The sequence below is a fragment of the Carcharodon carcharias genome, chromosome 3 (genome assembly GCF_017639515.1).
Source record: "Carcharodon carcharias isolate sCarCar2 chromosome 3, sCarCar2.pri, whole genome shotgun sequence".
Classification (NCBI taxonomy): domain Eukaryota; kingdom Metazoa; phylum Chordata; class Chondrichthyes; order Lamniformes; family Lamnidae; genus Carcharodon; species Carcharodon carcharias.
The window spans coordinates 20,505,459-20,532,104 of NC_054469.1; the positions used below are offsets into that span (position 1 = coordinate 20,505,459).

The 26,646-nt window shown below is 51.3% G+C and overlaps 1 protein-coding gene across 4 annotated transcripts in view; it reads right to left on the bottom strand.

The window, feature by feature from the left end:
* The window catches only part of scn5lab (sodium channel, voltage gated, type V-like, alpha b), a 273,446-nt gene that overhangs the window by 177,496 nt on the left and 69,304 nt on the right, over positions 1–26,646 (bottom strand). For all 4 annotated transcript variants that reach the window (XM_041183161.1, XM_041183162.1, XM_041183164.1 and 1 more), the window contains one exon: positions 1,224–1,460. In XM_041183161.1, the coding sequence (XP_041039095.1) occupies positions 1,224–1,460 (237 nt within the window). The remainder of the gene's footprint in view (positions 1–1,223; positions 1,461–26,646) is intronic.

Below are 26,646 nucleotides of genomic sequence, written 5' to 3' on the forward strand. Positions count from 1 at the left end.
CAACAGGAGCTAAGCGAAGGATTAGACTTTCAAGCGCTAGTTACCAATGTTAAAATTGCAGCTTGCAGGGGAATGGAGCCTGGGGATTCAGGGGAAAAGGTGCCTCAGATCATTCTTACCTTTCAGGTTGCCCTTACAATATAGGAGAACGTGGCAGTGTAGAAGGAATAATATTATTGCTTGAGCTGGTCATGCTGGACAATAAATTGCAAACCCAGTCGGTGACCAAGGATGGTCTGCAGCCAGCTGGTTTGAATCTGCAGAGATGACTCTGCACATGGGAAATAGTGGGGAATGGCGGGGGGTGAGGCCTGGCTAGGCCCATCTTGGTCAAGGCATTGTGCAGCAGATTGACATGGGTTGCAGGAGAGGAACTTGGGAATTGAGGAGCAAGATCATGAGGGTTGGACCTTTATTTCCAGGAAGTGAGAGAACGAGAGGGGAATTTAAAAAAAAAAATCTTGTTCTTTCATGGCCTCTCTTTTAAGAGTTTGCCTGAACAGCTAAGGTTATGCCAAGTGCAAGACATCACCAGGGCTGCAAGGCGTGGAACAGAATTGAAACCCCAACACCGACATTTTGGCTGTAAGTTCCTCACGCACGAGTTTTCATCCAGCTCTCTTTTAAAATTATTGATGGAATCAGCTTCCGCTGCCTGTTTAAATAGAACATCCCAGATGCTGACAGCTCTCTGGGTGAATAAGCAAAGCTAAAGTGAGTAAGGACCTAGTGATTAGGTGACACCATTTTAAACACCTGTGGATTGCGGTAGACAGGGAAGACTGAGGGGGGTAAGGTACCCCACCATTTCAAAGTCTTGAGGAAGAATAAATGAAGAATAGAACACTGTGTGATGAAGAGAAAAGGAGGAACTGTGTCTGCAACATAGGAGCTACGAGGGAGGAAAGGCCATAATAGTATTGATTAATAGAGACAAACAAAAGAATGGCTGTAACAGAGAGAGAGAGAGACAGAGAGACAAGAGTGATTACCCATCAGATCTGCACCCTGCCTGGGATTGTGAGATAGGTTTTCACTAGATAGGGGTATCAGGGGATATGGATATAAAGCAGATAAGTGGAGTCAAGGTACACATCATCCATGATATAATTGTATGGTGGGACTATCACAGGGGTGGAATGGTTTCCTCCTGTTTCTAATATTCCTGGAGATGTCAGAGGATTTTGAGTACATATTAATCAGTTAGGTGATCTCAGGCTTACCTTTATCATTAATGAATTCTTCAAATGTAACGTTCCAAGGCCAGGTATAATTCTGTGTGTCATTCAGCATGACATCGCCAACAACTCGCCAATCCCGCACACATTTCTGACGCAAGTTCCCCATGAATAGCTGAAGCCCAATGAGTGCAAAGACACTTAAGCAGAACACGGTCAGGATCATGACGTCTGCTAGCTTCTTCACGGACTGTATCAGTGCACCCACAATGGTTTTCAGGCCTGCAAGTACATTTTAAAAGAATTAGCTTGGTAGAGATAGAATGCAGTCAGTGCCATGGTATCAGGGCATTAGCTAAAGGTGACTGATTATAGTGTTTCTTTTTTTCTACTGTTTGATCATCCAGAGTTTAGACTTTGAGAAGGATAAGACTGAACAACTCTCATTTTATTTACATAGAATTTAGAGTACAGATACAGGCCATTCAGCCCAAGTGGTCCGTGTTCAACACCGTCCCCGCACCCCCCCCCCCCACCCTACTTCATCTAATCCGATCAACATCCCTTTCCATCCCTTTCTCCCTCATATGTTTACATAGATTCCCCTGAAATGTATCGATGCCAGAAATGTATCGATGCCAGTCGCCTCATCCACTCCAGGTGGTAGTGAGTTCCATATTCTCACCTTTCCCTGACTAATGCTGGGAGTAGAGACCGACCAAAAAAAGAGCAAATTGAAGTAGGAAATGCTGATTTCTTATAGATTCTCTCTCCAAGAATCTTTTCTTTCAAAGGAAGGAAAAGAGGAAAATTGCAAACTAAGGGAAAGATTTGTTTCGTGTGCCAAGTGTATCAAAATGTAACCCCATTCGGAAAGAAAGAGTTTACCATTGCACGATGCATCGCTTAAAGCGCCTTGCTAGGACCACTAGAAATAGAGCCGAGGCATGACAAGAATTGGAGACACTGAGATCAGTGAATTCAGGACAGGATGGATCTAAAGAGAAGAGGGAAGAGTTAAGGCCCAACCATCTTTAGCTGCTTCATCAATGACCTTCCTTCCATCATAAGGTCAGAAGTGGGGATGCTCGCTGATGATTGCACAATGTTCAGCACCATTTGCGACTCCTCAGATACTGAAGCAGTCCATGTCCAAATGCAGCAAGACCTGGGCAATATCCAAGCTTGGGCTGACAAGTGGCAAGTAACATTCGCGCCACATTAGTGCCAGGCAATGACCCCCTCCAACAAGAGAGAATCCAACCATCAGCCCTTGATGTTCATTGGCATTACCATCACTGACTCCCCAACTATCAACATATTGAGGGTTACCATTGACCAGAAACTGAACTGGACTAACCATATAAATACTGTGGCTACAAGAGCAGGTCAGAGGCTGGGAATTCTGGGACGAGTAACTCACCTCCTGACTCCCCAAAGCCTGTCCACCATCTACAAGGCACAAGTCAGGAGTGTGATGGAATACTCTCCACTTGCCTGGATGAGTGCAGCTCCCACAACACTCAGGAAGCTCAACACCATCCAATACAAGGAAATCCGCTTGATCGGTGTGTCATCCACTACCTTACACGCTCACTCCCTCCACTATCAATGCATATTGGCAGTGTGTACCACCTACAAGATGCACTGTGGCAACTCATTAAGGCTCCTTCGACAGCAATTTCCAAATCTATGACTTCTACCATCTAGAAGGACAGGGGCAGCAGATAGATGGGAACACCACCAACTGTAAGTTTCCCTCCAAGCCATACACCACCCTGACGTGGAAATATATCACTGATCCTTCACTGTCGCTGGGTCAAAATCCTGAAACTCCCTCCCTAACAGCACTGTGGGTGTACCTACACCACATGGACTGCAGCAGTTCAAGAAGGCAGCTCACCACCACCTTCTCAAGGGCAGTCAGGAATGGGCAATAAATGTTAGCCTAGGCAGCGATGGCCAAATCACATGAAAGAATAAAAACATTTACATGATTACCAATCTCTTCAATGTAGGTTGTCAGCTACATGGGCAAGCATTAGTGAGCTATAACTCCTGGACATTATTTTGGAATTCAATGTAGAATTTAAAATGAGTCTATTTTGATCCTTTGAACATTTGTCAGTTGAATTTCAGCATTATTGACCTATTTTCAGGGGTTTATCTGTCAGCATTTTTCTTTGCTTACCCCATCCAGGTTCCTGATTGAAAACTAGACACGAAAAGATATGGATTACTGAGGACATTGACCTGCATCGCTGGGAATGCACACTCAGGGCTGAACCTTTGCTTTGGAGGCAGGAAACGGGAGTCAGAACTGTTCCCGGGGTTCCCGAACCCAATCCCGGGGAGAAACGGTCACTGACCCTGAGATTTTGCCCGGGGCTCCCCCTTCAGCGGCACTGGAGGCAGCTTTCCTGGCAGGTGGGTTCTCAAAGCTGGGAGACTACAGTAAAGGGTGAACGGCTGAGAGGGTGCTTCAGCATGAAGGTGCCCTCTCACAGGCTGGGGTGGGGGAATCCCAATTCAGGCCAGCCTTTGTTGCCTCTACACCCAGGCAGGCAGGGAAGGCCTACAGGCTTGTCCGTAGCACCGGTACCCCGGCCTGTTGCTGGGTGCCAGCCTCCATGCAGTTAAATTACCCTCTGGGAAGACTGGAGAATCCCAGCTGACCTCCATTAGTGACCTTGAACAAGCCTCTCAGCGAGCTTACTGGACTGCCTGCCTTGTGGGGATGGGCAGCCTTGCCGGGCACAGACCTGGCTCCTCCGAAGTGGCTGGTGCCGGGAGTGGTGCTGGGAAAAACGGCACGGGCGACCGGGCCTGTGTTTTCAGGCTCCATCCGCCTCCCATCCTGACGTCAGCGGGGCCCCGAGGGTCCTGCCCTCTCTCAGTTAAACTGTCGTCCCCACTGCTGAGCTGGCTGACCCGGGGCGCTGCTTATTTCACGTGTCCATTTTTAGAAACGATCTGATTTTCATCGCATTAAATCCGGTCGGGCGGTGGTGGGTGGCTGGTTGTTGGCGTGGGCGGGACATTATCCCGCCCGTTAACACCCCAGCGTTGGGTGACCTGACAGCCAGACCCAGGAACCGTAATGGGCAACAGCTTGCCCACTGCACTCAGGTTTATGTCTCTTTTTACATTTGAGGCGCTCGGCTGAGAAAGGGATAGGATTGACGCTGAGCCGTTTGAGAGCTTTGTGAGGTGACTGAGAGTTCGGTGAAGCAAACATGGAGTAGTTTGAGAGGAAGAGTTTGAGACCCTCACCGTGGTACAGCTGCAGAGCCTGCAAAAAGGATGGAGTGCAGGATGGGTAGGTTTCTTTTATCAATTGACGGGGCGTGGGCCTCGCTGGCTGGGCCTAGCGTTTATTGCTCATCCCTAATTGCCCTTGAGGAGGCGGTGGTGAGCCGCCTTCTTGAAGTCGGGAGACCAGAGGAACTGGGAGGGGACCACCAGACTTTCGAGGTAAAGGGGATGGGCAAAGCCAAGGACGCAGTTGAGCGGGCAAATGAGATAAGATGGCACCGTAAGGTGGCAATGTGAAGACCAGGGGCTGAATTTTCCAGCAAGGGGGGATTTTACGTTCCCGCTGTCGTCAGTGAGGGCTTAGAATGTCCCTCTGCATTGTCCCCACCGAAACGGGGCTGTAAAATCCTGCCCTAGGCCTGTCCTTAAGCTGTGAGGCTGGTATCAACTGTGATGCGCCAGGGAGCTCCGTATCACACAGTGCTGCACCACACCTTCACACCTATGGCTATCCAACCCCCCCCCCCCCCCCCCAAAAAAAAAGGGTCAGCGATTGACCCTTTAAAGCCTGAAGCAGCATGCTTTTGGAGTCAAGCCTGAAATGTGGCGAGCTTGTAATAAGCAGATCAGAGGCTGGTGATGAGGTAACCACATCAAATGCTGTGTCTGAAGATGGTTAAAGTTCCTGTGCTTGTAATGCCGAATACAATATGTCCTTCTCATTAACCTTTCTAACAGAGTGCAGGATGAAATCAAAGCAAACTGAAGAAATCAGCCAAAGTAACATTGTTTCACTGAAATGTGATACACCAGGTCAATGACTCTTTTCCTGGATTTAACATTATTTGGTTTCAGTTTTACAGGCCATGTTGATAGCAAGCGGCTGCAATTGCAGAGCTTAAATGAAGGTTTGGAATTAAAGGATTTAGCGTGCAACTAGCAGCTGTTAACCCTTACAGGGCCCGAATAATACATTGCTTTCTCCCACACTAGATCATATACCAAGAAAGGTTCTGTGGTCCTGTAAATTGCTTCAATTTATGACATCTGACCTGCGGTAAAATGAGTTTAATCGCTGATTTTTCTCTCCAATCTTTCATTTCAAGTTTTGATCTGTCCTATTTCTTGCCTGAAGCGGTCTAGTGATTCCTTGACCATTCCCTGTTTCTGACTGTGAATGGGATGTGGATAGGGCGTGTACATAGTGTGCTGCCCATTAGAACCTCAGTTTCTTAGCGCGGATGAATCGGTTTTTTCTTATTCATTCTCAGGGTGTGGGCAAGATCAGCATATAGCAGCCCCCGCCCCTCCAAAGTGTCCTTGAGAGCGTGGTGGTGAGCTGCCTTTCTTGACTAGGCTCGCTAGACCTAGAAGCCCTTCTAAGCCGAATCGGTACTTTGGTTTCTTCAGTCCAACTCGGAAGACTTCATCGTCTAGCGATGCATGAGGCAGGCAAGGCACACGCGCTTACATCTGGATAAAAGCAAGATACTGCGGATGCTGGAAATCCCAAACGAGAACAAAAAATGGCTGGAAAATCTCAGCGGGTCCAGCAGCGTCCGAGGGGAGAAAAGGCAGAGTTAACGTTTCGAGTCCGTCTGACTCTTCTTCAGAAGACAAGCGCTCCGTGTTCTGAGAAAAGTTCCAAAGAGGACTCGAAACGTCGACTTTGCCCTTCTCTCCACGGATGCCGTCGGAGTTTTCTCCCAGCAATTTTTGTTTCTGCCGCACCTCGTTTCCGGGGCTGGAACGGGTCGCTAAGCCGAAGCCAGGGGCTGCAGCTCGAGGGGTGTGACTCTGCATGAAACGTGGCCGACCAGGAGTTTCTCCCTCTCTTTACTCCCTGCCACAGGCGAGTTGGAAGGGTTTGCAGGGTGGGCAGTCAACCTGTGAGGCTGCGCTTTGTCTGTGCCTTTCCCGGCCATCAAGATTCAGGGCAGAATCGTCCCGTCCCAGGTTTACAGGAAGTGTGGTAGTGGGCGGGGAAGAAAGCCGCTTTACCCGCACTGTACGGTCCCATTCCCGCCTCACGCAGTCATGGGAAACACGCCCGTCCTGCTCGATGGGCGGCCTCCAAACCGCCCTGCCGAGTGGTCACCTCACTGCTTCCTCTCGCAGGGGCATCAGATTCAAACTGCAGCCACGCGCACACTGCTCAACGCTGGCCGCCCGGGGCCGCTCCGGTGAAGCCAGAGGCCAAGCAGGGCGCGGCCCCCCCCCCCCCCAACTTGTTTCAGTCACACATCCCGGGGAGGCGTCCTGGGTGCCTTCGACAGCTGAGGCGACGTCCCCCTAACCCCTGCTCTGGCCGCAGGAGCTCGGTCAGGGTCGGTGCTCCAGCTCGGGAGGCGGCGACAGTGCCGATGCTGCGCGCAAGCGGGGGTGGGTGGGGTGGGGGGGGGGGGGGTGGTGGTGGTGGTGGTGGCGGTGGGAGATGATTCCGGTGAGCAGGGCTTACAATCAGATGCCAAAGTATTGAAGATAAGTTCCTGACGTGCGGTGCCTGCTGTGGATGGTTGGAGCGGACGAACACAAAACCGGTTTGACGGCGGCGTGAAGCCAGTTTTTGGCTGTTTCGCCATATTGTCCCTCCCCCACCCGCCATGATGCCCACAGAGCCAGAACATTCCGGTCTTAGAGCGGGGCTCCAACCTGGAGCTTCTGGCTCACAGGCAGGGATGTTACCCACTGCACCATAGGGCCTCCTCCTACACTATTTCAGAGGGGAGTTAAGAGTCAAACACATTAGGCCCTGTGTGTGCAGGAACATTAGGCCCTGTGTGTGCAGGAACATTAGGCCCTGGGTGTGGAGGAACATTAGGCCCTGGGTATGGAGGAACATTAGGCCCTGGGTGTGCAGGAACATTAGGCCCTGGGTGTGCAGGAACATTAGGCCCTGGGTGTGGAGGAACATTAGGCCCTGGGTGTGCAGGAACATTAGGCCCTGGGTGTGGAGGAAACATTAGGCCTGGGTGTGCAGGAACATTAGGCCCTGGGTATGGAGGAACATTAGGCCCCTGGTGTGGAGGAACATTAGGCCCTGGGTGTGGAGGAACATTAGGCCCTGGGTGTGCAGGAACATTAGGCCCTGGGTATGGAGGAACATTAGGCCCTGGGTATGGAGGAACATTAGGCCCTGGGTGTGCAGGAACATTAGGCCCTGGGTGTGCAGGAACATTAGGCCCTGGGTGTGGAGGAACATTAGGCCCTGGGTTGTGCAGGAACATTAGACCCTGGGTGTGCAGGAACAATTAGGCCCTGTGTGTGCAGGAAAATTAGGCCCTGGGTGTGGAGGAACATTAGGCCCTGGGTGTGGAGGAACATTAGGCCCTGGGTGTGCAGGAACATTAGGCCCTGGGTGTGGAGGAACATTAGGCCCTGGGTGTGGAGGAACATTAGGCCCTGGGTGTGGAGGAACATTAGGCCCTGGGTGTGCAGGAACCTTAGGCCCTGGGATGTGGAGGAACATTAGGCCCTGGGTGTGGAGGAACATTAGGCCCTGGGTGTGAGGAACATTAGGCCCTGGGTGTGGAGGAACATTAGGCCCTGGGTGTGGAGGAACATTAGGCCCTGGGTGTGGAGGAACATTAGGCCCTGGGTGTGGAGGAACATTAGGCCCTGGGTGTGCAGGAACATTAGGCCCTGGGTGTGGAGGAACATTAGGCCCTGGGTGTGGAGGAACATTAGGCCCTGGGTGTGGAGGAACATTAGGCCCTGGGTGTGCAGGAACATTAGGCCCTGGGTGTGGAGGAACATTAAGCCCTGGGTGTGGAGGAACATTAGGCCCTGGGTGTGAGGAACATTAGGCCCTGGGTGTGGAGGAACATTAGGCCCTGGGTGTGGAGGAACATAGGCCCTGGTTGTGGAGGAACATTAGGCCCTGGGTGTGGAGGAACATTAGGCCCTGGGTGTGGAGGAACATTAGGCCCTGGGTGTGGAGGAACATTAGGCCCTGGGTGTGGAGGAACATTAGGCCCTGGGTGTGGAGGAACATTAGGCCCTGGGTGTGGAGGAACATTAGGCCCTGGTGTGGAGGAACATTAGGCCCTGGAGTGTGGCCGGTAACATTAGGCCCTGGGTGTGGAGGAACATTAGGCCCTGGGTGTGGAGACCATTAGGCCCTGGGTTCGCGGCAGGAACCATTAGGCCCTGGGTCTGGAGGAACATTAGGCCTGGGTGTGGAGGAACATTAGGCCCTGGGTGTGGAGGAACATTAGGCCCTGGGTGTGGAGGAACATTAGGCCCTGGGTGTGGAGGAACATTAGGCCCTGGGTGTGCAGGAACATTAGGCCCTGGGTGTGGAGGAACATTAGGCCCTGGGTGTGGAGGAACATTAGGCCCTGGGTGTGGAGGAACATTAGGCCCTGGGTGTGCAGGAACATTAGGCCCTGGGTGTGGAGGAACATTAGGCCTGGGTGTGCAGGAACATTAGGCCCTGGGTGTGGAGGAACATTAGGCCCTGGGTGTGCAGGAACATTAGGCCCTGGGTGTGCAGGAACATTAGGCCCTGGGTGTGCAGGAACATTAGGCCCTGGGTGTGCAGGAACATTAGGCCCTGGGTATGGAGGAACATTAGGCCCTGGGTGTGGAGGAACATTAAGCCCTGGGTGTGCAGGAACATTAGGCCCTGGGTGTGGAGGAACATTAGGCCCTGGGTATGGAGGAACATTAGGCCCTGTGTATGGAGGAACATTAGGCCCTGGGTGTGCAGGAACATTAGGCCCTGGGTGTGGAGGAACATTAGGCCCTGGGTGTGGAGGAACATTAGGCCCTGGGTATGGAGGAACATTAGGCCCTGGGTGTGCAGGAACATTAGGCCCTGGGTGTGGAGGAACATTAGGCCCTGGGTGTGGAGCCACATTAGGCCCTGGGTGTGGAGGAACATTAGGCCCTGGGTGTGGAGGAACATTAGGCCCTGGGTGTGCAGGAACATTAGGCCCTGGGTGTGGAGGAACATTAGGTCCTGGGTGTGGAGGAACATTAAGCCCTGGGTGTGCAGGAACATTAGGCCCTGGGTGTGCAGGCACATTAGGCCCTGGGTGTGTAGGAACATTAGGCCCTGGGTGTGGAGGAACATTAGGCCCTGGGTGTGGAGGAACATTAGGCCCTGGGTGTGGAGGAACATTAGGCCCTGGGTGTGGAGGAACATTAGGCCCTGGGTGTGCAGGAACATTAGGCCCTGGGTGTGGAGGAACATTAGGCCCTGGGTGTGGAGGAACGTTAGGCCCTGGGTGTGCAGGAACATTAGGCCCTGGGTGTGGAGGAACATTAGGCCCTGGGTGTGGAGGAACATTAGGCCCTGGGTGTGGAGGAACATTAGGCCCTGTGTGTGCAGGAAAATTAGGCCCTGGGTGTGGAGGAACATTAGGCCCTGGGTGTGGAGGAACATTAGGCCCTGGGTGTGCAGGAACATTAGGCCCTGGGTGTGGAGGAACATTAGGCCCTGGATGTGGAGGAACATTAGGCCCTGGGTGTGCAGGAACATTAGGCCCTGGGTGTGCAGGAACATTAGGCCCTGGATGTGGAGGAACATTAGGCCCTGGGTGTGGAGGAACATTAGGCCCTGGGTGTGGAGGAACATTAGGCCCTGGGTGTGGAGGAACATTAGGCCCTGGGTGTGGAGGAACATTAGGCCCTGGGTGTGGAGGAACATTAAGCCCTGGGTGTGGAGGAACATTAGGCCCTGGGTGTGCAGGAACATTAGGCCCTGGGTGTGGAGGAACATTAAGCCCTGGGTGTGCAGGAACATTAGGCCCTGGGTGTGGAGGAACATTAGGCTCTGGGTGTGCAGGAACATTAGGCCCTGGGTGTGGAGGAACATTAAGCCCTGGGTGTGCAGGAACATTAGGCCCTGGGTGTGCAGGAACATTAGGCCCTGGGTCTGGAGGAACATTAGGCCCTGGGTGTGCAGGAACATTAGGCCCTGGTTGTGGAGGAACATTAGGCCCTGTGTGTGGAGGAACGTTAGGCCCTGGGTGTGGAGGAACATTAGGCCCTGGGTGTGCAGGAACATTAGGCCTGGGTGTGGAGGAACATTAGGCCCTGGGTGTGCAGGAACATTAGGCCTGGGTGTGGAGGAACATTAGGCCCTGGATGTGCAGGAACATTAGGCCCTGGATGTGGCGGAACATTAGGCCCTGGGTGTGCAGGAACATTAGGCCCTGGGTGTGGAGCCACATTAGGCCCTGGGTATGGAGGAACATTAGGCCCTGGGTGTGCAGGAACATTAGGCCCTGGGTGTGGAGGAACATTAGGCCCTGGGTGTGGAGGAACATTAGGCCCTGGGTGTGGAGGAACATTAGGCCCTGGGTGTGGAGGAACATTAGGCCCTGGGTGTGCAGGAACATTAGGCCCTGGGTGTGGAGGAACATTAGGCCCTGGGTGTGGAGGAACATTAGGCCCTGGGTGTGGAGGAACATTAGGCCCTGGGTGTGCAGGAACATTAGGCCCTGGGTGTGGAGGAACATTAGGCCTGGGTGTGCAGGAACATTAGGCCCTGGGTGTGGAGGAACATTAGGCCCTGGGTGTGCAGGAACATTAGGCCCTGGGTGTGCAGGAACATTAGGCCCTGGGTGTGCAGGAACATTAGGCCCTGGGTGTGCAGGAACATTAGGCCCTGGGTATGGAGGAACATTAGGCCCTGGGTGTGGAGGAACATTAAGCCCTGGGTGTGCAGGAACATTAGGCCCTGGGTGTGGAGGAACATTAGGCCCTGGGTATGGAGGAACATTAGGCCCTGTGTATGGAGGAACATTAGGCCCTGGGTGTGCAGGAACATTAGGCCCTGGGTGTGGAGGAACATTAGGCCCTGGGTGTGGAGGAACATTAGGCCCTGGGTATGGAGGAACATTAGGCCCTGGGTGTGCAGGAACATTAGGCCCTGGGTTTGGAGGAACATTAGGCCCTGGGTGTGGAGCCACATTAGGCCCTGGGTGTGGAGGAACATTAGGCCCTGGGTGTGGAGGAACATTAGGCCCTGGGTGTGCAGGAACATTATGCCCTGGGTGTGGAGGAACATTAGGCCCTGGGTGTGGAGGAACATTAAGCCCTGGGTGTGCAGGAGCATTAGGCCCTGGGTGTGCAGGCACATTAGGCCCTGGGTGTGGAGGAACATTAGGCCCTGGGTGTGGAGGAACATTAGGCCCTGGGTGTGGAGGAACATTAGGCCCTGGGTGTGGAGGAACATTAGGCCCTGGGTGTGGAGGAACATTAGGCCCTGGGTGTGCAGGAACATTAGGCCCTGGGTGTGGAGGAACATTAGGCCCTGGGTGTGGAGGAACGTTAGGGCCTGGGTGTGCAGGAACATTAGGCCCTGGGTGTGGAGGAACATTAGGCCCTGGGTGTGGAGGAACATTAGGCCCTGGGTGTGGAGGAACATTAGGCCCTGTGTGTGCAGGAAAATTAGGCCCTGGGTGTGGAGGAACATTAGGCCCTGGGTGTGGAGGAACATTAGGCCCTGGGTGTGCAGGAACATTAGGCCCTGGGTGTGGAGGAACATTAGGCCCTGGATGTGGAGGAACATTAGGCCCTGGGTGTGCAGGAACATTAGGCCCTGGGTGTGCAGGAACATTAGGCCCTGGATGTGGAGGAACATTAGGCCCTGGGTGTGGAGGAACATTAGGCCCTGGGTGTGGAGGAACATTAGGCCCTGGGTGTGGAGGAACATTAGGCCCTGGGTGTGGAGGAACATTAGGCCCTGGGTGTGGAGGAACATTAGGCCCTGGGTGTGGAGGAACATTAGGCCCTGGGTGTGCAGGAACAATAGGCCCTGGGTGTGGAGGAACATTAAGCCCTGGGTGTGCAGGAACATTAGGCCCTGGGTGTGGAGGAACATTAGGCCCTGGGTGTGCAGGAACATTAGGCCCTGCGTGTGGAGGAACATTAAGCCCTGGGTGTGCAGGAACATTAGGCCCTGGGTGTGCAGGAACATTCGGCCCTGGGTCTGGAGGAACATTAGGCCCTGGGTGTGCAGGAACATTAGGCCCTGGTTGTGGAGGAACATTAGGCCCTGTGTGTGGAGGAACGTTAGGCCCTGGGTGTGGAGGAACATTAGGCCCTGGGTGTGCAGGAACATTAGGCCTGGGTGTGGAGGAACATTAGGCCCTGGGTGTGCAGGAACATTAGGCCTGGGTGTGGAGGAACATTAGGCCCTGGATGTGCAGGAACATTAGGCCCTGGATGTGGCGGAACATTAGGCCCTGGGTGTGCAGGAACATTAGGCCCTGGGTGTGGAGCCACATTAGGCCCTGGGTATGGAGGAACATTAGGCCCTGGGTGTGCAGGAACATTAGGCCCTGGGTGTGGAGGAACATTAGGCCCTGGGTGTGGAGGAACATTAGGCCCTGGGTGTGGAGGAACATTAGGCCCTGGGTGTGGAGGAACATTAGGCCCTGGGTGTGCAGGAACATTAGGCCCTGGGTGTGGAGGAACATTAGGCCCTGGGTGTGGAGGAACATTAGGCCCTGGGTGTGGAGGAACATTAGGCCCTGGGTGTGCAGGAACATTAGGCCCTGGGTGTGGAGGAACATTAGGCCCTGGGTGTGTAGGAACATTAGGCCCTGGGTGTGGAGGAACATTAGGCCCTGGGTGTGGAGGAACATTAGGCCCTGGGTGTGGAGGAACATTAGGCCCTGGGTGTGGAGGAACATTAGGCCCTGGGTGTGGAGGAACATTAGGCCCTGGGTGTGCAGGAACATTAGGCCCTGGGTGTGGAGGAACATTAGGCCCTGGGTGTGCAGGAACATTAGGCCCTGGGTGTGGAGGAACATTAGGCCCTGGGTGTGGAGGAACATTAGGCCCTGGGTGTGGAGGAACATTAGGCCCTGGGTGTGGAGGAACATTAGACCCTGGGTGTGGAGGAACATTAGGCCCTGGGTGTGGAGGAACATTAGGCCCTGGGTGTGGAGGAACATTAGGCCCTGGGTGTGGAGGAACATTAGGCCCTGGGTGTGTAGGAACATTAGGCCCTGGGTGTGGAGGAACATTAGGCCCTGGGTGTGGAGGAACATTAGGCCCTGGGTGTGGAGGAACATTAGGCCCTGGGTGTGGAGGAACATTAGGCCCTGGGTGTGCAGGAACATTAGGCCCTGGATGTGGAGGAACATTAGGCCCTGGGTGTGCAGGAACATTAGGCCCTGGGTGTGGAGGAACATTAGGCCCTGGGTGTGGAGGAACATTAGGCCCTGGGTGTGGAGGAACATTAGGCCCTGGGTGTGGAGGAACATTAGACCCTGGGTGTGGAGGAACATTAGGCCCTGGGTGTGGAGGAACATTAGGCCCTGGGTGTGGAGGAACATTAGGCCCTGGGTGTGGAGGAACATTAGGCCCTGGGTGTGTAGGAACATTAGGCCCTGGGTGTGGAGGAACATTATGCCCTGGGTGTGCAGGCACATTAGGCCAGACCAGGTAAGAACAGCAGACTTTCTCCCTTAAAGGGTATCGGTGAACCAGATGGGTTTTTACAACAATCGCTGACAGTTTCGTGGTCACCATTACTGCGACTCGCTGACTTAATTCCAGATTTTATTCAAATTAAATGAAGTTAAATCCCCCAGCTGTCATGGTGAGATTTGAACTAATGCGTCTGGATCATTAGTCAAGGCTTCTATATTAATCCAGTGACGTAACCACTGTGCTAGCTCACCTCAGCCTGGCCTGCTGTGACTCCCACAGCCACCAAACAGGGCGGAAGTTTTATGCTGTGCTCAAGAATGCTGACTAATATGTAGCAGAGAAAAGATAAAATGCCAAGCCAGGAGGTGTAAAGAATAAAAAAGGAGGAGGGTTTAGCACAGCAAGACCATTACTCCCACACTTGCTGTGTATTATGTCCCATCATGACAACCGTGTGCCCAGCTTTCTTAATCTGAATTATCACTGGCTGGTATTGCAGAGAGCCAGGGTCATGCTCTGGGGACCCAGGTCTGAATCCCACCAGGGCAGGGGGTGAAACTTGAATTCAGTCAAAATCTGGAATTAAAAGTCAGATGCTCACCATGTTGTAAAAACCCACCAGGTTCACTAATGTCCTTTAGGGAAGGAAATCAGTCATCCTTGCCTGGTCTGGCCCACAGGTAACTCCAGACCCACAGCAATGGGTAATTAGGGCTAAACAAGGGCAGTTAGGGACAGGCAATAAATGTCGGCTTGGGCAGCGATGCCCACATCCCATGAACGAATAAAAGGAAAGAGACCTCATTGAGGAGGCAACCAAACGGAAGTAAATTTTCAATGATTATTCAGCTCGATGGAATTACTCCATGACTCTTACATTAAACTTAAGTCCAACCTTAAGGGCCACCCTCCCAGTCCGATCACTTGAGGGGCTGCAGATGGGACATCCACTACTTCAGCCAGTGTGACCCACTGGACTTCAGCCGTGATGCTTCAAGAAGAATTGACTGGACGTGGAGTGCGTAAGAGAGGCCTGATGGAGGGACAGGGGCCATGTGCAAATGCAAAGCTTTTCCTTTCACCTATTTCGTGCTCTCTGATGGACAAAAAGGTACTCGGTTTCCAATCAAACAGGGTTTCGCAGGAACATAGCCCCTCGACAATGTTCCATCGTTTGATTTGACCCTGGATGCTTTGTATCTTAACTCCACCTGCCTTCCACTGTCTCTTCTCCCTTAACAAAACCACCAAAACTGTCCATCTCAGTTTTGAAGTTTTCAATCTTTTTTTGATTCCTTCACGGACATGGTTGGGATTGGCTAGGCCAGAAATTCTGTTACACTGGAGTGGGGGCTGGGGTTGGGGTGTGTGGGGGGAAACAGCTCAGTGTTACACTGGGGTGGGGGGGAGGAAACAGCTCAGTGTTACACTGGGGTGGGGGTGTGGTGAGAAACAGCTCAGTGTTATACTGGGGTGGGGGTGGGGGGGAGGAAACAGCTCAGTGTTACACTGGGGTGGGGGGGAGGAAACAGCTCAGTGTTACACTGGGGTGGGGGGGAGGAAACAGCTCAGTGTTACACTGGGGTGGGGGTGTGTGGTGAGAAACAGCTCAGTGTTACACTGGGGTGGGGGTGGGGGGGAGGAAACAGCTCAGTGTTACACTGGGGTGGGGGTGGGGGGGAGGAAACAGCTCAGTGTTACACTGGGGTGGGGGTGGGGGGGGAGGAAACAGCTCAGTGTTACACTGGGGTGGGGGTGGGGGGGAGGAAACAGCTCAGTGTTACACTGGGGTGGGGGTGGGGGGGAGGAAACAGCTCAGTGTTACACTGGGGTGGGGGGGAGGAAACAGCTCAGTGTTACACTGGGGTGGGGGTGGGGGGGAGGAAACAGCTCAGCGTTACACTGGGGTGGGGGTGGGGGGGAGGAAACAGCTCAGTGTTACACTGGGGTGGGGGGGAGGAAACAGCTCAGTGTTACACTGGGGTGGGGGTGGGGGGGAGGAAACAGCTCAGTGTTACACTGGGGTGGGGGGGGAAACAGCTCAGTGTTACACTGGGGTGGGGTGTGGTGAGAAACAGCTCAGCGTTACACTGGGGTGGGGGTGTGTGGGGGAAACAGCTCAGTGTTACACTGGGGTGGGGAACAGCTCAGTGTTACACTGGGGTGGGGGGGTGGGGGGGTAACAGCTCAGTGTTACACTGGGGTGGGGGTGTGGGGGGAAACAGCTCAGTGTTACACTGGGGTGGGGGTGTGGGGGGAAACAGCTCAGTGTTACACTGGGGTGGGGGTGGGGGGAAACAGCTCAGTGTTACACTGGGGTGGGGGTGGGGGGAAACAGCTCAGTGTTACACTGGGGTTGGGGTGTGTGGGGGACACAACTCAGTGTTACACTGGGGTGGGGTGTGGGGGGGGAACAGCTCAGTGTTACACTGGGGTTGGGGTGTGTGGGGGACACAGCTCAGTGTTACACTGGGGTGGGGGTGGGGGGAAACAGCTCAGTGTTACACTGGGGTGGGGTGTGTGGGGGGAACAGCTCAGTGTTACACTGGGGTGGGGGTGGGGGGAAACAGCTCAGTGTTACACTGGGGTGGGGGTGTGTGGGGGGAACAGCTCAGTGTTACACTGGGGTGGGGGTGGGGGAAACAGCTCAGTGTTACACTGGGGTGGGGGTGGGGGGAAACAGCTCAGTGTTACACTGGAGTGGGGGTGGGGGGAAACAGCTCAGTGTTACACTGGGGTGGGGGTGGGGGGAAACAGCTCAGTGTTACACTGGGGTGGGGGTGGGGGGGAACAGCTCAGTGTTACACGGGGGGGGGGGGGGGGGGGGGAAACAGCTCAGTGTTACACTGGGGTGGGGGTGGGGGGAAACAGCTCAGTGTTACACTGGGGTGGGGGTGGGGGGGAACAGCTCAGTGTTACACTGGGGTGGGGGTGTGTGGGGGGAAACAGCTCAGTGTTACACTGGGGTGGGGGTGTGGGGGGGACACAGCTCAGTGTTACACTGGGGTGGGGGTGTGTGGGGGGAAACAGCTCAGTGTTACACAGGGGTTGGGGTGTGTGGGGGGAAACAGCTCAGTGTTACACTGGGGTGGGGGTGTGTGGGGGGAAACAGCTCAGTGTTACACTGGGGTGGGGGTGGGGGAAACAGCTCAGTGTTACACTGGGGTGGGGGTGGGGGGAAACAGCTCAGTGTTACACTGGGGTGTGGGGGGGAAACAGCTCAGTGTTACACTGGGGTGGGGGTGTGGGGGGGACACAGCTCAGTGTTACACTGGGGTGGGGGTGTGTGGGGGGAAACAGCTCAGTGTTACACTGGGGTGGGGGTGTGTGGGGGGAAACAGCTCAGTGTTACACTGGGGTGGGGGTGTGGGGGGGACACAGCTCAGTGTTACACTGGGGTGGGGGTGTGGGGGGGGAATCAGCTCAGTGTTACACTGGGGTGGGGGTGGGGGAAACAGCTCAGTGTTACACTGGGGTGGGGGTGGGGGGAAACAGCTCAGTGTTACACTGGGGTGTGGGGGGGAAACAGCTCAGTGTTACACTGGGGTGGGGGTGGGGGAAACAGCTCAGTGTTACACTGGGGTGGGGGTGGGGGGAAACAGCTCAGTGTTACACTGGGGTGGGGGGGAGGAAACAGCTCAGTGTTACACTGGGGTGGGGGTGGGGGGAAACAGCTCAGTGTTACACTGGGGTGGGGGTGTGTGGGGGGAACAGCTCAGTGTTACACTGGGGTGGGGGTGTGTGGGGGGACACAGCTCAGTGTTACACTGGGGTGGGGGTGTGTGGGGGGAAACAGCTCAGTGTTACACTGGGGTGGGTGTGGGGGGAAACAGCTCAGTGTTACACTGGGGTGGGTGTGGGGGGAAACAGCTCAGTGTTACACAGGGGTTGGGGTGTGTGGGGGGGAAACAGCTCAGTGTTACACTGGGGTGGGGGTGGGGGGGAACAGCTCAGTGTTACACTGGGGTGGGGGTGTGTGTGGGGGAAACAGCTCAGTGTTACACTGGGGTGGGGGTGTGTGGGGGGGAAACAGCTCAGTGTTACACTGGGGTGGGGGTGGGGGGGGAACAGCTTCGTGTTACACTGGGGTGGGGGTGTGGGGGAAACAGCTCAGTGTTACACGGGGGTGGGGGTGGGGGGGGAACAGCTTCGTGTTACACTGGGGTGGGGGTGTGGGGGAAACAGCTCAGTGTTACACTGGGGTGGGGGTGTGGGGGAGGACATAGCTCAGAATCAGAACGATGACCATTTTCTGGGGTGATATCTTTCAGAGTTACACCAGCAGAGGGATTATGAAGCAGAGGAAACTCACTTGAGGCGATTGGCAAAAGAACTAACAGCGACGTGAGGAGAAACTTCAACGTGGTGGAGACAGATTCAATTGAGCCTTTCCAATGAAAACTGGATAATTACCTGAAGGGTGAAAAATTGGGTACAGGGAAAAGGTAGAGTGGGACTCGGTGAGTCGGTCTAGCAGAGAGCCAGCATGGAGACAAAGGGCCAAATGGTCTCCTTCGATGCTGTAACCATTCTACGATCGAATAGAGCTACCACGGGTCCTGACTCCCGAGGGCCAGAATTTTATGTTGTCCCACTGGGTTTGCAGGTGGGTCTGGGCCTGTTAAATTCCTTGGATGGCCGGCCCACTGGAGTCCCACCCGCCCCGAGCTATCCCAATTTCACAGTGGGATGGGTGAGACCCAGGCCGGCCTACCTGTCCTTGAGCCAATTGAGGTCCTTTGTGCCCAATTAATGACCACTTAAGGACCGTTTCCTGCCCAGCCTCAGTTTTCAGGTTGACGGGTGGAGTTCAGGGCTTTGGGGGGGGGGGTGGGGGGGGGCGGTTGTGTGTGTGTGTGTGTGTGTGGGGGGGGGGGTTGCGGTTTGGGGGACGATGGGGGTGGGGGAGCCCTCAAAGTGACCCTGCTCAGGCCTCGGCTGGGAAGGTAGGGAAGGGGTGCCTCCAGAAACAGCCCCCTTTCAACATTGGGCAGGCCCCCTATCACCCCACCGCCCTCTCCCCCCTACCACCACACAAGGTCTGCCCCCTGCTCCCTCCATCCCCCGCTTTCTCCACCAACAACCCCATCCCTACCTCTTCCCACCCTCTCCCAAATCCCCCCTCCGCTTGCTGGGGCCTCAACTTCAGCCCCCCCCCACCTCGAGATCTCTACACTTACCTGGTTCTGGACTGCTGGGACTTCTCTGACTCTGGGCACTGCTTGCAGTGCCTGTCCGGTCCACTGTAGCCTCTGATGCTGAAAAGAGGCCAGTAACTGGGCAGCTCAAGGGCCTCAATTGGGGCGAGAGCTGGCAGGCCACTCTAGGCTTTATCTGCCATCACTGCACCCCCGTCCCCCCCCCCCACCCCACCACAATAAAATTGCGGACAGGTTGGGGGCATGCAGGAGGATGGCGAGAAGACCACCCCCCAGGGAATTTTACAGCCCCCCCCCCCCCCACACCTTTCACACCTCCATCATTGGCAAACCCACCGGCAGGAGGACTGTCAAATTCTGACCCCCAGTTTTAACTTCAAGCAAGGCAAATTTGGAGGGCTGAAGGTAAACTGGGCTGGGACGTTGTGTAAACTTACGGACAAGCAATGGGAAATATTTAAAGAAGTCTTTGTTACAACGCAAAACATTCACTGATACTAAAAGGAAAAGATGTGCAGTTAAATCTCCCTAACTAAGGAAGATTATCCCAGCTGTGGAGTGAGTGCAGCGGATTGATTCCTGGGATGAGGGGATTATTCTGCGCAGAGAGATCGAATAGACCAGGCCCAACTTTCCTTCCGAAGGATGAGAGGTGATCTAATTGAAACGTGTAAGCATTCTTAAGGGGCTTGGCAGCGTAGGGGTTGGCTGGGGTGTCTGGAACACAAGGGCACAGAACCCAGGGGGTTGGGAATTCAGGATGGAGGTGAGAAGAAATCTTTTCATGCAAAGGGTTGTGAGCCTTTGGAAGTCTCTACCACGGGGAGCTCGGTCATTGAATATATTTGTGAGGGAGGTCAATAGATTTTTGGGTATTAAGGGATATGGGGATTGTGAGGGAAGGTGGAATTGAGGTAAATGATCAGCCATGATCATCTTGAATGGCAGAGCAAGTTCAAAGGGCCATATTGCCTACTCCTGCTCCTATTCACCAAGGATCCCACAACAGCACCTTCCAAACCCATGGCCATTACCATCTAGAAGGACAAAGGCAGCAGATAGATGGGGACACCACCACCTAGAAGTTCCCCTCCAAGTCACTCACCACCCTGACTTGGAAATATATCGCCGTTCATTCACTGTCGCTGGGTCAAAATCCTGGAACTCCCTCCCTAACAGCACAGTGGGTGTACCTGCACCACGTGGACTGCAGCGGTTCAAGAAGGCAGCTCACCACCACCTTCTCAAGGGCAAGTAGGGATGGGCAATAAATGCTGGCCCAGCCAGTGACACCCACATCCCATGAATGAATTAAAGAAAAATGGTGTTCTCAGTAAACACGGACAACAAATGAGGTCATTGACAGTAGCAAAGCTGAAAAATGAAAAAAATATACAAATGCGAAGAAAAGTGGAAATCCAACAGATTGGAAGAGTTATAAACAGCAAGAGAGGGACATAACGCAAGTGTTAAGAGGTGTAAAAAGGGAATATTAAAATAGAGTTGGAAGGGATAGCAAAGCTAAAAGACAGACTCCTGATGAATCTATTAAGGGCAGAGTTTTACGTTGGTGGGAGGTCAGTGGAGGTTAGAACAGTTTGGAGCATTTTACAGCCCTGTTCCCGCCGGATGGGAGCCAGGAAATTCCACCCCTAGTGACAGATTGTAAAGGGAAACATAGGCCCATCAAAGCTGAAGCGAGTGAGACTACAATGGATGATAAGAGGATGGCATAACTGTGTTAAAAGCCATATCTTTTATCTGTTTACACAGTGGAGGAAGAGGGGGCAAAATACTAATGGTACAAGGGAACCTATAATAAGCCCCAGGTAGGAACTTAATGAGCTTAATATAAGTAAAAGAAGCAGTAATGGAGAAAATAATATGATTTATGATAGACATGTGTGCAGGACCAGATGGTTTCCATCCTGGGGTATTAAAAGAAATGTGTGAGAAAATTGCAGATGCATTAATTATAATTTCTCAAGCCTCTCTAGATTCAAGAATACTATTTCTAAATTGCAAATAAATAAATATCACTGTTATTTAAGAATAGAAAGGAAGAGGAATCAGGTAAGTACAGACCTGCTAGTTTAATATCAATTGTGTGCAAGTTACTGGAAGCTACTATATAAGACGGAGTGACTGAGCCCTTAAGTATCATTCAACCAAAGAGAGTTTTGTGGAGGTCACTTATGTGGTCGATAGCAGACTGTCCCTGGATTTTGTCTGTATGAACTTACAAAAACAATGTGACAAAATCCTGCAAAGGAGATCATCTGCAAGAAACATGGAATTGGATATAACCTTGAGACTTGGGGTGGTCATTGTTTGGGAAGTAGGAGACAAAGAATAGGGATAACTTGTTCTCTGATTGGTCGTAGGTAACAAGTGGTGTTCTTCAGAGATCTATCATAGGGTTTTAGTTTTACATCATATCTATCAATGACTTGGATGAACAAGTAGAGCATTGTAACAGGAAGGCAGATTATTATCTGAATGACCATAAATTGAGGGAGGGGAATGTGCAATGAGATCTGGGTACACCAGTCGCTGAAGGTAAGCATGCAGGTGCAGCAGGCGGTAAAGAAGGCAAATGGTATGTTGGCCTTCATAGCCAGAGGATTCGAGTACAGGAGCAGGGATGTCTTGCTGCAATTATACAGGGTCTTGGTGAGATCACACCTGGAATATTGTGTGCAGTTTTGGTCTCCTTATCTGAGGAAGGAATGTACTTGCTATAGAGGGAGTGCAGCGAAGGTTTACCCAACTGATTCCTGGGATGGTGTGACTGACATATGAGGAGAGATTGAGTCGGTTAGGATTATACTCGCTAGAGTTCACAAGAATGAGGGGGGATCTCATAGAAACCTATAAAATTCTAACAGGACTAGACAGGATAGATACAGGAAGGATGTTCCTGATGGTGGGGGAGTCCAGAACCAAGGGTCACAGTCTGAGGATGCGGGCTAGACCATTTAGGACTGAGATGAGGAGAAATTTCTTCACCCAGAGAATGACACCACTTGTCACCTACCACCAATCAGAGAACAAGTTATCCCTACTCTTTGTCTCCTACCTCCCAACCAATGACCACCCCAAGTCCTCAAGCCTGTGGAATTTGCTACCACAGAAAGTAGTTGAGGCCAAAACATTGTATGCTTTCAAGGAGTTAAATATAGCTCTTGGGGCGAAAGGGATCAAAGGGTATGGGGAGAAAGCGGGAGCAGGCTTTTGAGTTGGATGATCAGCCATGATCATAACGAATGGTGGAGCAGGCTCGAAGGGCTGAATGGCCTACTCCTGCTCTTAGCTTCTATGTTTCTATGTTGTATATCCAAGTTTGCATTTGACATTAAGTTAGGAGGCACAGTAAGTTGTGTAGGAGGAAGAGGAAGTCATAATGGGACTTAGGCAATGTAGGTGAGATGGCTGATGATGTTCAGTGTGCGAAAGTGTAAGGCCAGGCAAATGAAAATATATTCCTTACAGTGAGAAATGAGTAGTTGATAAAGAGCAAAGGGATTTAGGCGTTCATGTACATAGTCACTAAAAGCTAGTGCAAAGGTGAAAAAAAACAATCAAAAAAGCTAATGGAATGTTGGCCTTTCTCTCAAGTGGTTTGGAATACAAAAGTGAGGAGTGAGTCTACACTCGTACAGAACCTTGGTCAGACGCTATCTGCAGCACTTTTTTCATTTGACGAATATTCTAATCGAGGTGTATAAAATGATTAAGGGATTTGATAGGGCAGATACAGAGGAACTATTTCTTCTGGTGGGGGACGCAGAGCAGAGTAATCTTAAAAAAAACAGTATCGTAATTTAGAGTTAGGCTGGCTAGAAGTGAAATCAGGAAGCACTTTTTCCCACAAACTCTAAAAAGTTGTGAATGCTGGGGGTTAACTGATATTTTCATGACTCAAATCGGAAGGTACAGTATCAAGGATTATGAAGTGAAGGCAGAGACTTTGAGTTAAGGTACAGGTCAGCTGTGATCTAGCTGAACGGGGGAACAGGCTCAGGGGGTTGAATGAGGTCCTCCTATGTAATAATCGTGCAGCATTTCCAATACTGAATGGCGGTGATGAATGGTTCTGTAGATGGAAGGCATAAGGCTTCTAAGAGTTTGATCAGTGTGATGACCCACAGTAATTTCCTTGTCATTCTTAGAGGTAAGGAGTAGCCAGCTAGGACACCAGCAACGCTCCATAGCAATGCATTTCTGCCTCCGTCATGGTGTTAAGAGATCCCTTATAGTCAGAAACAGGGGAATTTATAATGGGGAACAAAGAAATTGCTGACCAACTAAACACATACTTTGGTTCTGCCTTCACAAAGGAGGACACTAATAACATACCAGAAATATTGGGGAACACAGGGTTTAGTGAGAGGGAGGAACTGAAAGAAATCAGTATTAGTAGGGAAATGGTGTTGGGGAAATTGATGGGATTGAAGGCCAATAAATCCCCGGGGCCTGATAATCTACACCCCAGAGTACTTAAGGAAGTGGCCCTAGAAATAGTGGATGCATTGGTGGTCATCTTCTGAGATTCTATAGACCCTGGAACAGTTCCTACAGATTGGAGGGTAGCTAATGTAACCCCACTATTTAAAAAGGGAAGTAGAGAGAAAACAGGGAATTATAGACTAGTCAGTCTGATGTCAGTAGTGGGGAAAATTCTAGAGTCCGTTATAAAATATTTAATAGCTGAGCACGTGGAAAATAGTGGCAGGATACGGGATAGACCATTTAGGACTGAGATGAGGAGAAATTTCTTCACCCAGAGAGTGGTGAGCCTGTGGAATTCATTACCACAGAAAGTAGTTGAGACCAAAACATTGTATGTTTTCAAGAAGGAGTTAGATATAGCTCTTGGGATGAAAGGGATCAAAGGGTACGGGGAGAAAGCGGGAGCAGCCTATTGAATTGGATGATCAGCCATGATTATGATGAATGGCGGAGCAGGCTCGAAGGGCCGAATGGCCTCCTCCTGCTCCTAGTTTCTATATTTCTATGTAACTGGGGTACAGGCTGCATATTTAGAAACTGCTGCTGCAACAGTTGTCTCTTAATAGAGAATAATTGTGTTGCCATTAGGCCTCACATCTCTCCTACATAATCACAGTATAACATGGAAGATGAGCTGCAATTAATTTAACTAGTAACGGGATAGAATGGCTATTCATGAATTCAATCAATGCGCACAAATTATTGATATTCTCCAACAAGTCGGGAGGTCAGCCTTGATTGTATGGCCCTTTGTTGATCTGTGACTCAGGTTCAGAAACCTTCTGATCTAGAGCCAAGAGAGCTGTCAGCTGAGCTAGTATATTGCTGTGATTATGGGTTCTTGGATAGAGCAACTTTTTTTTGCACATGATTTTCAAATCAAAGGATGCAAATTTCAGAAACAATCCATAATGCGCAAGCCAGTAGCATTCAGCCTGTGCTATATTCTTATTCTGACTTTCATTACATTCTGTGTACATATGCTCCAGTTGCTTCAGCTGCTATTATATTGAGTGACAGTTTATCACCTTCAGCGAGAGTAATGGACAGCAACTGTATCACACGACTCTTCTCTGCTAACGCAGTGCGTCATAACATCATTGCACAAGCCCACTTGAGCCATCAAGGCAACTGTAACCGAACAAAAATAAACAATGCCATTCTTTCCAATCGAAGTTTCTGAGCAGTTTGTTATTCTCTAGATACATCAGCTTTAGGGAGTCAAGAGATTCTTGCAAGGGGGGCAGTCAACATTTCTGAAGAAGATTTGAGTAAGTTAAAAAAAAAAATTCATTCCTAAATTTGGAATCAGATTCCTTTACACAAAGAAAGGCTACCTAGTTCCAATTTTCCTACAGGAGAAGAGTATGAAGGGAGGTGTCTCTTGTGATGCTATGGGCTAGTTCTCGACGGTGTATGATAGCCTAAAACAGGTCATAGGGTCAACAGCTTGGGAAAATGTAAAAACACATAACTGACTCCCTATTGCTCATTTTAAACTTTTGTACAATGTCATCGTCTATCCCCATATGAGCGAGTGAGAGGAACTGGGTAATTATTACTGAACCTATACACAAATGAGAACCATTACAGGATCATAGAATGGTTACATTTGGCCCATTATGTCCAAGCTGGCCCTCTGTAAGAGTAGCTCTGCTAGTCCCACACTCACCTATCCTTTCCCCGTAGCCCTGCAAATATTTTTGCTTCAGGTGCTTATCCAATTCGCTTTTGAAAGCCACAACTGAATCTATTTCCACCACACTCTCAGGCAGTGCATTCCAGATCCTAGCCTCTCGCTGCACAAAAAAAAACCTCTTCTTCACATTAGCATTGCTTCCCTTGCCAAATGCCTTAAATCTATGCCCTTTGGTCCTTGACCCTTCCATCAATGGGAATAGTTTCTCGCTATCTACTCTGTCCAGAACTCCCATGATTTTGAACATCCCTATGAAATCTCCCCTCAACCTTCTTTTCACACAGAGGACAACTCCAGCTCCTCCAGTATCCATGTAAATGACGTCTCTCATCGTTCAGAAACTTTTCTTCACCTCTGAAGAATTCACATCCTTCCTAAAGTGTGATGTCTGGACATGGACACAAGGTTCCATTTGAGCCCAACCTCGTGTTTCATACTTGCTTTTGTCTCCTATGCCTCTATTTAATAAAGTCAAGACTCTTATCAGCATTTTGAACCACTTTCTCAACCTGTCTTGCCATCTTTAGCAGCTTGTGTGTGTATTCCCATGTCCCTCTGCTCCCGTAACCACTTTTAGAATTTTACTGTTTATTTTATATTGCTTCTCCTCATTCTTGCTACCAAAATGTATCACTTCACTCTTCTGTTCATTCATTTTTACCTGCCACCTGTCTGCCCATTCCACCAATTGTCCATGTCCTCTTGAAGTCTATCACTATCCTCCTCACAGTTCACAATACTTCCCAGTTAACTGCAAATTTTGAAATGGTGCCCTGTTCATACAAGTTTGGGTCATTAATATATATCAGCAAAGTAATGGTCCTAGCTCAGGCCCCTGGAGAACCTCACTATGCACCTTCCACCAGACTGAAAAAGTAACCGTTCACCACTGCTCTCTGCTTCCTGTCACTCAGCCAACTTTCTATCCATGCTGCCACTGGCCCTTTTACTTTATTAGCAGCAACTCTGCGGACAAGCCTATTATATGGCACATTATCAAAAGCCTTCTGGATGTCTACGTACACCACAACAACCAATTTACCCTCATCGACCCTCTCCATTACATTTTCAAAAGACTCAATCAAGTTAGTTAAACAAGATTTGCCTTTACCAAATCTGTATTGGCTTTCCTTAATTAATCTGCACTTGACCATGTAGCTGTCAGTGTTGTCCTGGATTATTGTCTCCATATGGTTCCCCACCACTGAAGTTTACTTTTACAACCTTTTTTGAACAAAGGTATAGCGTTTGCAATACCCCATTGAATGTTTGTGTGTATATGAAAGAAAGATAGAGAGTGGACATGACCCTAAGCTGGGTTCAAGGAATAGCAATATATGAATAATGAACATGGTCCCCCCTGTATCATTCAGGGGAAAATGAGGCAGAGGGACACCAACTTATTGTAATTGAATTTATGCCATTGTTAAAGCATCAGAGAGAGGAATTT